The 13,198-nt window shown below is 44.6% G+C and overlaps 1 protein-coding gene across 50 annotated transcripts in view; it reads left to right on the top strand.

Annotated features, from left to right (window-relative positions):
- Positions 1-13,198, top strand: part of RAP1GAP2 (RAP1 GTPase activating protein 2) — a 239,486-nt gene that overhangs the window by 180,811 nt on the left and 45,477 nt on the right. For all 50 annotated transcript variants that reach the window (XR_013535393.1, XR_013535392.1, XR_013535391.1 and 47 more), the window contains 3 exons: positions 5,085-5,163; positions 5,997-6,050; positions 9,748-9,831. Coding sequence is in view for 38 of the 50 variants with exons in the window: in XM_035299337.3 (XP_035155228.1) it covers positions 5,085-5,163; positions 5,997-6,050; positions 9,748-9,831 (217 nt within the window). In the remaining 12 variants the exon portion in view is untranslated. The remainder of the gene's footprint in view (positions 1-5,084; positions 5,164-5,996; positions 6,051-9,747; positions 9,832-13,198) is intronic.

The following is a 13,198-nucleotide window of genomic DNA, read 5'->3' as shown; positions in this document are numbered from 1 at the left end:
TCTCAGCTCACTGCAACCTCTGCCTCCTGGGTTCAAGTGATTCTCCTGCCTCAGCCTCCTGAGTAGCTAGGATTATAAGCACATGCCACCATATCCAGCTAATTTTTTGTATTTTTAGTAGAGATGGTTCCACCATGTTGTCCAGGCTAGTCTCAAAATTCCTAACCTCAGGTAATCTGCCTACCTCGGCCTCCCAGAGTGCTAGGATTACAGGCATGACCCATCATGCTGGCCTGAAATTATTTCTAAATCATCATTTTCTATTTTTTATTCCCTGTGTTTTCTTTCCCTTTTTCTCTTCCTTTCCTATCTTCAATTGAATTTCTTTTCTGCTTTCTTTTTGTTTTTGTTAATCTTCTTTTTATCCCCTGATAATCTGGGAGCTATAGACTGTATCTGTATCTTTCATTACACCTATTTATATTTTTTTCATCAAACTCTAAGATTTATGCCTCTTTCCTGAGGGGCACAAATAAGAAACAGCAGAGTATGCTTTATCTACTGAACATTTTTTCCTTTCCATTGTCCTTACTACTTTTGTTTTTAACTTTAGTTTAAGCCTCCTTTTAAACAACCAAAAAGCCCACTTTTTTTTTTACAGTCAGTAATTAAATTTATCAACATACTTTACCTATTTCTTGTCACTTTCTAATAAAATCTTTTCTGGTTTTTCTTTTCCTTGAAGTATATCCTTCAGTAATTCCTTCAGAAAGAGCCCAAGTGGGACACTCCCTTCATTTCTTATGTCTGAAAGCAGTATTGTCTTTCACTTTCCTAGGTATAGATTTTTAGGTTGAGAGTTATTTTCCTTCTTTCTTTTTTTAAACACCTTAAAGATATAGTCCCACTGTCTTTAACAACTATCATGGATAAGGAGAAATCTGTTCTCAGCCTAGTTCTCATTAGATCATAGATTATCTTATATTTATCCTCAGATAGCTTTTTAAATTTTTTTTAATTTTTAAACTCTTTTATTTCTGATGATTCACTTCAACATGTCTAGAAGTACTGTTTTGTTTTTAAAACACTTTCAGCAGCATGGTCTGTGCTTTCTTTAATTCTGAAATATTCTCAGCTAAGACTTCTTTGGGTATTTGTTCATAGAATGCCTTCTATGGCCAAGTAGCAGGACAAGAGCTTAGTCTATTATTTCCTTTTAGAAAGACTTTGAGATAAATGCTGGGGCCTCCCCATCTATTATCCACATTTTTTTTTTTTTCACACACTTCATCTCTTGATCTGTGCTGTGTTCTGGAGGAACTCCTTGGGACTATCTTCCAATTCATAAATTCACACTTTTTTTTTTTTTTTTGAGTTGGAGTTTCGCTCTTGTTGCCCAGGCTGGAGTGCAGTGACGCAATCTCAGCTCACCACAACCTCCACCTCTGGGTTCAAGCAATTCTCCTGCCTCAGCTTCCTGAGTAGCAGGGACTCCAGGTGCACGCCACCATGCCCAGCTAATTTTTGTATTTTTAGTAGAGACGGGGTTTCACCATGTTGACCAGGATGGTCTTGTTCTCTTGACCTTGTGATCCGCCTGCCTCGACCTCCCAAAGTGCTGGGATTACAGGTGTAAGCCACTCTGCCTGGCATGTTTTCCTTTTATAACCATGAGTTCTTGATTCATTTCTCTGCATCACCATTTATTAACCTTTTTATGGATGCTATTCATTATTTATCTCATTAAGATTTTAAATATATTTAAGTGATTTTGAAAGTGGACCACTATTTGAATTTCATCAGCAGTAAATTCAGCTCCCATTTGTTGGAGATTTTTGAATGTCTTTCTGGCACCTCCTCTCTTCTACACTCAGTGCAAGCCACCTTGGTTCAGTCCCCATCATGGCTGTTACTTAGCATCTGCATCACGCAGTCTGGTGGTCTAGGTCATCACCTGTGATAATCACTGGCTCATCACAGCAGCCTCCTGACTCACCTTCCTGCTTCTGGCCTTGCCTTTCCTCTAAGCCAGTCTTCTTTTTCTAGTCAGAATGATCACTGTGCTGTGTAAATCTGATCATGACATTCTCCCTTCAGTACCTCTCCTATTACTCTTAGGATAAAATCAGAACTCCTAAACATCATCTGTATAGGATCTAGCGTCTTCTTACCTCTCTAGTGTAATTTCTCAATCCTACACACACTCAGACACACCTTCCACGTTCCCTTCAGTTCTCCCTCACCACCTATGTTTCACATCGCCCTCACTAGCCTATAATGATCGGTGTCCCTAAGAAGAAGATGATGAGTAAGACCAAGAACAGAAACAAGAATATCTAAAATGCCCTGAATGCCTTCTATGGCCAAGTAGCAGGACAAGAGCTTCTTGCTCACAGGATCGCTACAACTAGACAAAGTCTGGCATATATTAAGCCTTGGGTAAACAGACTCTGAATGAATTAATTTCCTAATATTAACCATCCCTCATTAGTAAAATAACTCTTTCTTGGCTATAGTGAATTACTTTTTTTTTTTTTTTGAGATATAGAGTCTCACTCTGTCGCCAGGTGCCAGGCTGGAGTGCAATGGCACAATCTCAGCTCACTGCAACCTCTGTCTCCCAGGTTCAAGCAATTCTCCTGCCTTAGCCTCCCGAGTAGCTGGGACTACAGGTGCATGCCACCACATCCAGCTAATTTTTGAAGTTTTAGTAGAGATGGGGTTTCACCATGTTGGCCAGGATGGTCTTGATCTCTTGACCTCGTGATCCGCCCACCTTGGCCTCCCAAAGGGATTACAGGCTTGAGCCACTGTGCCCAGCCAGTGACTTACTCTTAATAGTCTACTTAGATTTGAGTTTCTGGTATTGATACTTTATTTAGAACACTGATTTCTACATTCATAAGGAATACTGGTACCTACCTTTCTACCTTTTCTTTCTTTTTTGTTTCTGTTTTTGCATCTCATTTGATTGATTTTTTTTTTCAATAAGTTTTTTTGTTTTGTTTTGTTTTGATAAGGAGTTTCACTCTTGTTGCCCAGGTGGAGTGTGATGGCATGAACCTGGCTCACCGCATACCTCCGGCTCCTGGGTTCAAGTAATTCTCCTGCCTCAGCCTCTTGATTAGCTGGGATTACAGGTATGCACCATAAAGCCCGGCTAATTTTTGTATTTTTAGTTGAGGCAAGATTTCACCATGTTGGCCAGGTTGGTCATGAACTCCTGACCTCAGGTGACCCACAGGCCTTGGTCTCCCAAAGTGCTGCGATTACAGGGGTGAGCCACTTTGCCCATATCTTTCACCCACACATTTAATCCTCTTTTCATCTTAATTAAGTATTTATGCACTGTGGCCATAACTTTTGCAGTTTGAGGTGCAACAGCAAAACTAGCAATAACTTCTTTTTCCTTCTTCACAATTTCACAGATAGAGAATTCTTACCATGGATCTCAGCAATCTTAGCATATAAGTTTTTTCTTTTCTTATTAAGAACTTTCACCTTTTTACTTAAAGGAGGCACTTAACAGTTTCTTTCTGTCATATTTGAATTGACAGCATCACTCATGGACCATGGACTTCAGGGCTGTTATTAGTATGATAAGGGTGCCTTGAACACAAGCAGTGAGATGCTGCAACAGCCAGTCTGATCACTGAGATGGCTGCTAAGGGACTGATGAGTAGGGAGTGTGTAGGGCGTGGATACGCTGGACAGAACAAGAATTCACATCCCAGGTGGATGGATGGGGTGGTGGAAGATTGCATTATGCTATTCAGGACAGCACAAAATTTAAAACTTATGAGTTACTTCTGGAATTTTCCATTTAATATTTTTTTGGCTGTGGTTGACTGCAGGTAACTGAAACTGTGAAAAACAAAACCATGGATAAGGGAGACTACTGTGTTAGTAAATTGAATTCGGCTGGCTGCAGTGGCTCACGCCTGTAATCCCAGCACTTTGAGGGGGCTGAGGCGGGTGGATCACCTGAGGTCAGGGGTTCGATACCAGCCTGGCCAACGTGGCGAAACCCTGTCTCTACTAAAAATACAGGCGGGCACCTGTAATCCCAGCTACTCGGGCGTCTGAGGCAGGAGAATAGCTTGAACCCAGAAGGCAGAGGTTGCAGTGAGCTGAGATCGCACTCTGTCTCAAAATAAATACATAAATAAAAATAAATAATAAATAAATAAATTCAGCGGGATATTAAAAATAATACATCAGAAGTAAGTGGAATTTTACCCATGGAATCAAAAAATGGCTCAACAGAAATGTAATTCACCAGGTCAATAGATTAAAAACCATATGGTTATCTCCTCAGATGCAGAAAAGCATTCAGTAAAATCCAGCATTTTCATAATATGCTAAATGAATGAGCAGAACAGGCTAAATTTAGACTCTCATGGTGAATCCCTTTATAAAGCAGATTCCATCCCATTTATATTTTGAGTAAACCCAGATTTTCAAATATTAGGTTTTCTTTTCATAAAGGCTTAATTTCATGATGAAACCCAAATATATTCAGAAGCTGTGCTCAGTTCCTTGGGAGAACACAAAAACCTATAAACAAACCAAAAAATAATGGGGACTTTATTTGCATTTCACATATTTCAGTGGCAGATGGATGTATCAGGAGCGTTCTTTAAGTAGCAAGCTCCCAGCATACCTAAGTGGGACTGTGTTTTCCCATCATGCGAGTGCATACCCAGCATATATTGGGCCAAACGAGGCCGATCTGACCTCAGGGAGTCCTCAGGCAAGTGCCCTGTGTGCTGTGATCTCAGCCGCTTTCCTCATTGACTGTTTCTCTTCTTTTCTTTTTTTCGAGACAGAGTTTCACTCTGGTCGCCCAGGCTGGAGTGCAGTGGCAGGATCTCGACTCACTGCAACCTCTGCCTCCAGGGTTCAAGGGATTCTCCTGCCTCAACCTCAGAGTAGCTGGGATTACAGGCACCCGCCACCACGCCTGGCAAATTTTGTATTTTTAGTAGAGATGGGCTTTCTCCATGTTGAACAGGCTGGTCTTAAACTCCTGACCTCAAGTGATCTGCCCTGCCCTCCCAAAGGGCTGGGATGACTGGAGTAAGTTACCACGCCCTCCTTGACTGTTTCTGAGGGATGTCGTTTTTTTCTCCCATCTTGTGCAGGTCCAAGCTGAAGACGGTGCATGAGCGGATCCCCTTGGTTGGACTGAGCAAGCTTCCCAGTGTCCCTCAGATTGCAAAGGTGAGAAGTTAATTTGTGAGAGAAGGTGGCTTCCTCCTTCAGCCCAGGGCTGGCCTCTGGAGTAGGGGTGCAGGTGGGTCTGGGGTGGGCTCAGCCCTTGGGGAAGGGGAGGCCACTTTACTTTGGCCCTTGACTACATGGATGGGGGTCGGGGCGGGCTGTGGGCAGATGCCTCTGTCTTTCCTTCCCACTCCCCAGCTCATCCTTGGTGTGGAGGCTGCTCAGGAACAGTATAGTATCATCTATGGTCTCTACCTCCATGTAGTTCACAGCTAGTTTGGGGGGTGAGAGAAGTGGAAAGACGGGGCTGGATGTGGTGAATGCTGTAGGACGTCAGTGGAGGAGTGGGGGCGGGGTGGCCAGGGGAGCCTTCACAGCAGAGGGGAGGCCTGAGTCAGGCTGAAGCATGGTCCAGATTGACCACCCCCTTGAGTAAGGAGCCTGCGAACTTGGGAACTGAGTTAGCAAAGTGGACTGAGCAGGATAGTCAACTGGGTTGGTTGGATCCTCACTCTGGGAGCAAGAATGTCACAGAATTGTGCTGAATTCCTTTGGTGGCAGTTGTGGGCTTGGTAGCATTTGGCATTGTCTTCAGGCCAGAACAGAGACAAATCTCAGGCTTTGTCTGATCCCTTCCCGCACTTTACCAGCAAACCTGGGAAAGGAGAGTTGACTTTCCTGGGCACTCATTAGTGAGCAGCAGTCGGAATCCAGCCCAGGCCACCTGACAGGTGTGGCTTGCCCTTCCATGCTGCGTTCTTGTGGAGGGCAGAGGAGCCTGGATGCCCTCTACAGAGGTGACCCCTGAACTGTGTGTTGTTCTCCCTTCTCAGGCTTTCTGTGATGATGCGGTGGGACTGAAATTCAACCCTGTCCTGTACCCCAAGGTGAGATCTTCATGCCTCCTGCTATGGGGGCCTGCAGCTTGGCAAGGATTTGCAGACCCAGGGCTCCTTGGGGAGTTCTTTGCATCATAGTGGGGTTTCTTGGGGTCTCCATAATAAGCATTATGTTTCCTCTATCCCTGCCCTTCCCTTCACAAACTGGTCCACTGGGAACCCATCCTCAGCCATGCCTAGGCCTCCAGCCCAGTCAAATCGGTCCCCAGGCTGTTGTAAAGGTGACAGAGGGTGTAGCAGTGTTATTGCTTCTCCACCACACTTCAGTGGTACCTCCCTCCAGCCAGTGCTGGAGGGGCTTGTGCAGATCCTGTATGTTGTCACAGAGGGACAGGAAGTACAGCAGGCAGAAACTCACTAAGAAGTGAAAGGCCGGATAGCCACCCTGCCATTGCCTGTGTTACTGAAGCTCTCAGGCCTTATGAGTCTCTGCTGCCTTCATTCATAAAATGGCTGGTTTTCTGATATCCATTTCCTTTGAATTGGCCTGATATTGACTCCAGTTCTGATATGGGGGTGTGAGTGGGAAGAGAAGCAGTAATAATAAACCCACTGAAGGATAATTATGGCATGAGAGGACTTAAATCACCATGGACCATGAATTACTTGAAATTGGCCACAGGAGAAGACCCAGTGCATCGACTGCCTCTTTGTGGGCCAGCAGGCTCTGGAGATGGAAATCAGAAGCAGAGCCACACTTCTGAGCTACTGCCATGGGCCATGCTGCAGCGGCTGAGGCCTGCTGGGGTCGGCTCTATCTGTTCTGAGTCCCAACTCTGACAACCAGGACCCATGAGATGAAACGTCTGGTGAGGAAGAGAGGCCCCATTCCAGTGGAGACATCCAGAATCCCCTTGAACAAACACTTTTTTTTTTTGAGGCAGAGTCTTGCTCTGTCACCCAGGCTGGAATGCAGTGGTGCGATCTCAGCTCACTGCAACTGCCGCCTCCCGGGTTCAAGTGATTCTCCTGCCTCAGCCTCTCAAGTAGCTGGGATTACAGGTACCCACCACCATGCCCAGCTAACTTTTGTATTTTTAGTAGAGACAGGGTTTCACCATGTTGGCCAGGCTGGTCTTGAACTCCTGACCTCAGGTGATCTGCCCACCTCAGCCTCCCAAAGTGCTGGGATTATAGGCATGAGCTACCGTGCCCAGCTGGAACAAGCACTTCCAGGGTTCAGGATTAGGCATGACACTCTCAGAAGCAGCCATTTATCCGCCTGCAGTGGCTGAGTGAATGGCGGAGTCCTCTCCTGCACAGAGCTCTCATCTTCCACGTGCCTGTGTTCAGCTCTTTTAGCATCTGTTGATACCAGGAGTGTGCTGCATGCCATTGAACATTTTCTATCAAGCAGACTGACCTCCCCTTTGTAATTAAAACTGAATTAGTGGGGTTTAACCAAACATGAAAACCCCATCCTAAACGTCTAAACTTAACTATAGGTTTGGCAGTTTTGGTTGTCAAATCATAGCCACTGAGAAGACCAATGATGTCTGTTTGCACCATTCTCTCCATGACTTGGAAAGCCTCCGGCCTTGGTAATAATGGAAGAGCAGCTGTATTTTCATGTTTTCTACATTTGAAGGACTGCTGAGTCCGGCTGGGATGTTAATCTGGCTGAAATGCATGTATGTGTGTGTTTTTAAAATTTGCAGAGTTTAGAACATTCTTTGGAAGTTCTCCATGGCCTGGTGCCTCTCCCTGGCAGGGCAGCTGTTCCTCCCTGTGACTCACCCAGGCTGGAGTGGAGGCCTCCAGGGTCGGGCAGCAGCGCCCTTGCTGGGGTAGCTGCGAAGTGTTCATTTCCCCAGAGAGCCTAGAGCCTCACAGAGGTACACAGTGTGTGGCAACCTCACACAGGGCCCAGATTCCAGCCAAGAAGCTGGGCCTGGCTTGTTCTTCCTCTCACAGAACGTGTGATTGCATACCTCCTTTTTTTCTTTTTCAAATGCTGCATTTAATGCTTTCACCACTGTGCTTCAAATCTACATTGTACAAAGTGACCAGAAAGTGCGCCACGGTAACTGACCAACCTCTGAGATAAAACTTTTTACACCAGTGCCTTGAGCTCTTTTGGTACTAAACATGTTTCTCATTCAAGTGAATTGAAATGCTTCAGTTGGGTTGATTCTCAGGAGCCTCATAAAACAAAAACAAAACAAAGATATTGCACCATCTTTGTTTAGTAATTCATTGTTTGTTTCTTTCACAGCAAATAGTTACTTCATTGAAGTTAAAACTTCCAAACATAACTTATTAATAGTCTTCAAATTCAGCTCAGATCACTCAACTTGAAAGTGCTTAGTTAAATAAGATAACTTACAATAACTTTTCAGTTCATTGTCCATAACACACACTAACTTTTTTTCCTAGACCAATTTTAAGATGAACCATTAGTATTTCTTGTTCAGGTGAAAAATTATCTTCAATTTTCTTGTCTTTTTATTTTTAATGTAAAAGTTGGAAGGGACATTCAAGTTTGAAGTCTCCACACTGAGAATCACTCCTTTTCTTTTTTTTTTTTTTTTTTTTTTGCTGAGATTGATTATCCCAACAGCTCCCAAATCTTTTCTTCCCCAAGAAGCTGGTTCAGCTCTGATACTTCTGGAGTGTCATATAGATGATGATGATGATGATGATGATGATAACTGCTCTGTGCTCAGCTTTTTTTCATTGAATCTTCATAATGACACATCTCTATTTAACAGATGAGGAAACCGAGCCCCAGAGAAGTGGCTCATTCAAAGCTACATAGGTAAAAACAGTGGATTCGGGACTGGAGTTTTCGTTTTTTGATCCCAGTCATCAGCTCTCTGATGCATAATGGAGAATTAGATAGAACCAGTAGTCAGGTTTTCAACAGTTCTTCTTTGCATATTGTATTAGGGTATGTTCCTCCTTGGTGTGATCTTCTTGGATACCTCTCATTTTATGCGGAGGGGACTGAAGTTTGGTCAGGAGCGGTGACTTGCTCGGAATCATACTGCTGATTAGAGTTGCAATTAGGGCTAGAGTTATCCATGCTGATCAGTTTTGGGGTTCTGGCTTCACTTTTTTTTTTCTTTTGAGATGGAGTTTCCCTCTTGTTGCCCAGGCTGGAGTGCAATGGTGCCATCTCGGCTTGCCGCAACCTCCACTTCCCAGGTTCAAGTGATTCTCCTGCCTCAGCCTCCTGAGTAGCTAGGATTACAGGCACCCACCACCACGCCCAGCTAATTTTTGTATTTTTAATAGAGAGGGGTTTCTCCATGTTGGTCAGGCTGGTCTCGAACTCCCAACCTCAGGTGATCTACCCGCCTCAGCCTCCCAAAGTGCTGGGATTACAGGCATGAGCCACCGCGCCCAGCCCTGGCTTCACTTTTTACACCACAGATTGAACACTGGGGTCAAGTAAACTGCTGGACACAGGCACCCGAGCCGTGGCTGGCACATCTGGATGGGAATGGAATGAGTGATACAGAGGTTTGCTTCCTACCGAGGGAGCTCAGGTTTTGGAAGCCAGCTTAGACCTTGGGAGCTGCCTGCTGGCTGACTGCTTATTATTTCTCTCACTCCATGTCTGTGGATGTTTCATTTCCAGGGGACTCACCCTCCACCTAAGTGGATGCTTCCTTGTCCATGTGCTTCCTCACTTGCTTCCAAATTTCACAAATGTTGATGTTTTTCTTGCCACATCTTCCAGGCTTCCCAGATGATTGTGTCCTATGATGAGCATGATGTCAACAACACATTCAAATTCGGAGTCATTTACCAAAAAGCCAGGCAGGTAAGCAGCACCATCTATATGGGTCACTGTGTCCCATGGTTTCTCACCTAGGACTCTTTCTATCCCCACCCTGAGCACAGGAGCCCTCAACTGCGTTCCTCAGCATTCGGAATACAACTGTCACATTCGAGGTTTGAATTAGACTGGAGGTGGCAGGACTTTCCAGAAGGCTACTTCTTACACAAAGGCCTGCACGTTCTTAAGCAGTGATGTCATTTTTTTTTGTATAACAAATTCGCATTCTTCCTGGCTGCCTCAGCTTATATGTATTTTTGGGCTGCTGGTTATAAGCAAAATCAGACTGGGAAGAGGGAATGGAGGAACATAGGCTGCTCTCTCCTTGCCCAAATTTCTCCCCACTGGGAATGAGCTTTTTCTCTCCACACTTCAGTGATGTGATGGAGCCAGCTGTGTGCATCTCTTTGCCACTCTCTCCTGTGACATCATGTGGACAGCTTGAAGTCAGCCATGGTGGAAGTATTTACACTACGAAAATTGGCAGACACCAGGGTTTGTATGTTCCTCCTCTGGAGAGCCAGTGGCTGAAAATTTGCCAGCACACCACTGCTCAGCATCTGTCTTTTGTGGCACTCACATGCTGCTTTGGAGTTAATTGGCCAGAATGATGTTTCTCAAAGTGTGTTCCATGAGATTCTAGTCTGATGGTGTACTCTGTGAGCAAATGACTTGGGAGGGGTTGTCACTTGTGTGAGAGCCTTTTGAAGGCTTTAAGAACCTCCAAGGTAAAGAACTCTATAGTTTTGTTGAACTTAGTGTTTTCCATCCTTACTTTACCAGAAACTTCCAATCTTTCCTGCCTCTTTCCTACCATGAACATTTGTTAACATACCTGATAGAGGACCAGCTGAACACGCTGTTTCCTCACTGAGGCTCTTTGAGAGGAAAGTTCCACGCTCATTTCATCTTTGTATCATCTCAGAGCCTAGCATGTAACCCTCATATAAATACACTCCATTGTTATGTGAGTTAATGAATGAATAAAAATGTCAGCCCTACTAATGGCAGGTTAATGGTATCTTCTGATAGTATCTGTATTTTTTTTGCATGATGGTATCTTCCTTGGTTAGATGAAACCTGGTGTTCTCATGTAGAGATACTAGACCATAAGAGACATGCCTTTGCTTAAAAATATACTAATTAGGTGAAGAGTTTAGGATCTGCAAGACTAACACTGATGAGTCTTATAATTTAAGGGCCATTATTCAGGTAGCTGCCATAATCATTTTCACGTATTACATTTCTGTTTTATACAGCTTTGCTAATAGAACCCCCCAATTAAAGTTCTTTGCTTGTGAAATTTACCAAAGCAGATCTTATAAGGTGATTACAATCCAGTGTTCCAGCAAAGTTATAATTATGGAACACCAGCCATTCATCTCTGAGAGGGGGTCTAGGTATTGTTTATGTACCTGATGCTACTGTGGGGGAAAAAGCCAGGAAGATAACATTCTATTTTTTTTTTAAAAAAACCTGGGCAGATCATTGTTTTGCAAACCTGCAGCTGGGGGACATTTAGTATGAACATTTGTTGCATCAAAGCTCTATGCTGGACTCTAGGTATAAATGAGCCTCACCTAACTCTCGTGTGTGCTGTGCGCTGTGTTATGCACTCTGGCGGATACGGTGATGACTAAGCCCCCCCTCCCTGAGTGCATGGTCAAGCTCAAGGCAAGTATCAAAATGACTGCAATGCTACTATCAGCCTGGATGTGGATCTTGAAAGAGGAGCGAGTGCCCCAGAGTACACACTGGATCGTTTCTCTTTTTCTTTTTCTTTTTTTTGAGACGGAGTCTTGCACTTTGCCCAGGTGGGACTGCAATGGCGTGATCTCGGCTCACTGCCACCTCCGCCTCCTGGGTTCAAGTGATTCTCCGCCTCAGCCTCCTTAGTAGCTGGGATTACAGGCCCACACCACCATGCCAGCTAATTTTTTTGTATTTTTAGCGGAGACAGGGTCTCCAGACTGGTCTCAAACTCCTGACCTCATGATCTACCTGCCTTGGCCTCCCAAAAAGCTGGGATTACGGGCGTGAGCCACGGTGCCCGGCCACTGGATTGTTTTTCTAGTGGGAGATGTAGGTTGCCTGGAATCAGCTGCTCTTCCACACTCTGGCCTCATGACCTGGAGCAGGTTAGGACATTGGTTGCTATGTCTTCATGGCATGCTGTAGATCAGGGATTGGCAAACCTTTTTGGGTAAAGGGCCAGATAGGAAACATTTTCAACTTCATGGGCCTTGGAGTCTCTGTGACAGCCACTCAACTTTGCCTTGCTGGTGCAGAAGTAGCAATAAACAATAGATAACGTGAGCCGGCCTGTCTGTGTTCCAATGAAACTTCATCTATAAACACAGGCAGCAGGCCAGACTTGGCCCATGGGCTGTATTTTGCTGACCCCTTCGAGAGCACGGTGTCTCCCAGCCTTCAGGCCTTCACAGACCATATCCAGCATCTGTACCATGGCATTTGTTCACCCTATGCCACTGTTAAGATTTTTATCACACCTATACTATTAACTAAATATTTTCTTTTCTTTTTTTTTGAGATGGAGTTTTGCTGTTGTTACCCAGACTGGAGTGCAATGGTGTGATCTCTGCTCACCGCAACCTCCACCTCCTGGGTTCAAACAATTCTCCTTCCTCAGCCCCCCGAGTAGCTGGGACTACAGGTGCGCACCACCATGCCCAGCTAATTTTTGTATTTTTAGTAGAGATGGGGTTTCACCTTGTTGACCAGGATGGTCTCGATCTCTTGACCTCGTGATCCACCCGCCTCGGCCTCCCAAAGTGCTGGGATTACAGGCATGAGCCACCGCGCCTGGCCATATTTTCTTTAAAAAGTTTTTTTTTTAAATACTTACATCTATATATATATTTATGTATGTATGTATGTATGTATGTATGTATGTATGTATGAATGAATGAATGAGACAGAGTCTTGCTCTTGTCGCCCAGGCTGGAGTGCAATGGTACAGTCTTGGCTCACTGCAGCCTCCGCCTCCAGGGTTTAAGTGATTCTCCTGCCTCAGCCTCCCAGGTAGCTGGGATTACAGGTGCATGCCACCAAGCCAGTCTAAGTTTTGTATTTCTAGTAGAGCTGGGGTTTTGCCATGTTGGCCAGGCTGGTCTCGAACTCCTGACTTCAGGTGATCGACCTGCCTTGGCCTCCCAAAGTGCTGGGATTACAGGCATGAGCTACTGTGCCTGGCCACATGCATTTATTTTTAAAGGAATTTTTATGTCACTCCTTTAGGTGGAAAACCGTATCACTTATCATGAAATGAAGGTAATTCTAAAAGAAACACTATAAAAAAACAAAACAAAATTATTGAAATCTACTGGATTCT

This window comes from Callithrix jacchus, chromosome 5 (assembly GCF_049354715.1).
Source record: "Callithrix jacchus isolate 240 chromosome 5, calJac240_pri, whole genome shotgun sequence".
Classification (NCBI taxonomy): Eukaryota; Metazoa; Chordata; class Mammalia; order Primates; family Cebidae; genus Callithrix; species Callithrix jacchus.
Note: the sequence above shows the minus strand (reverse complement) of the source record. Positions and strands in the feature narration are given on the sequence as shown.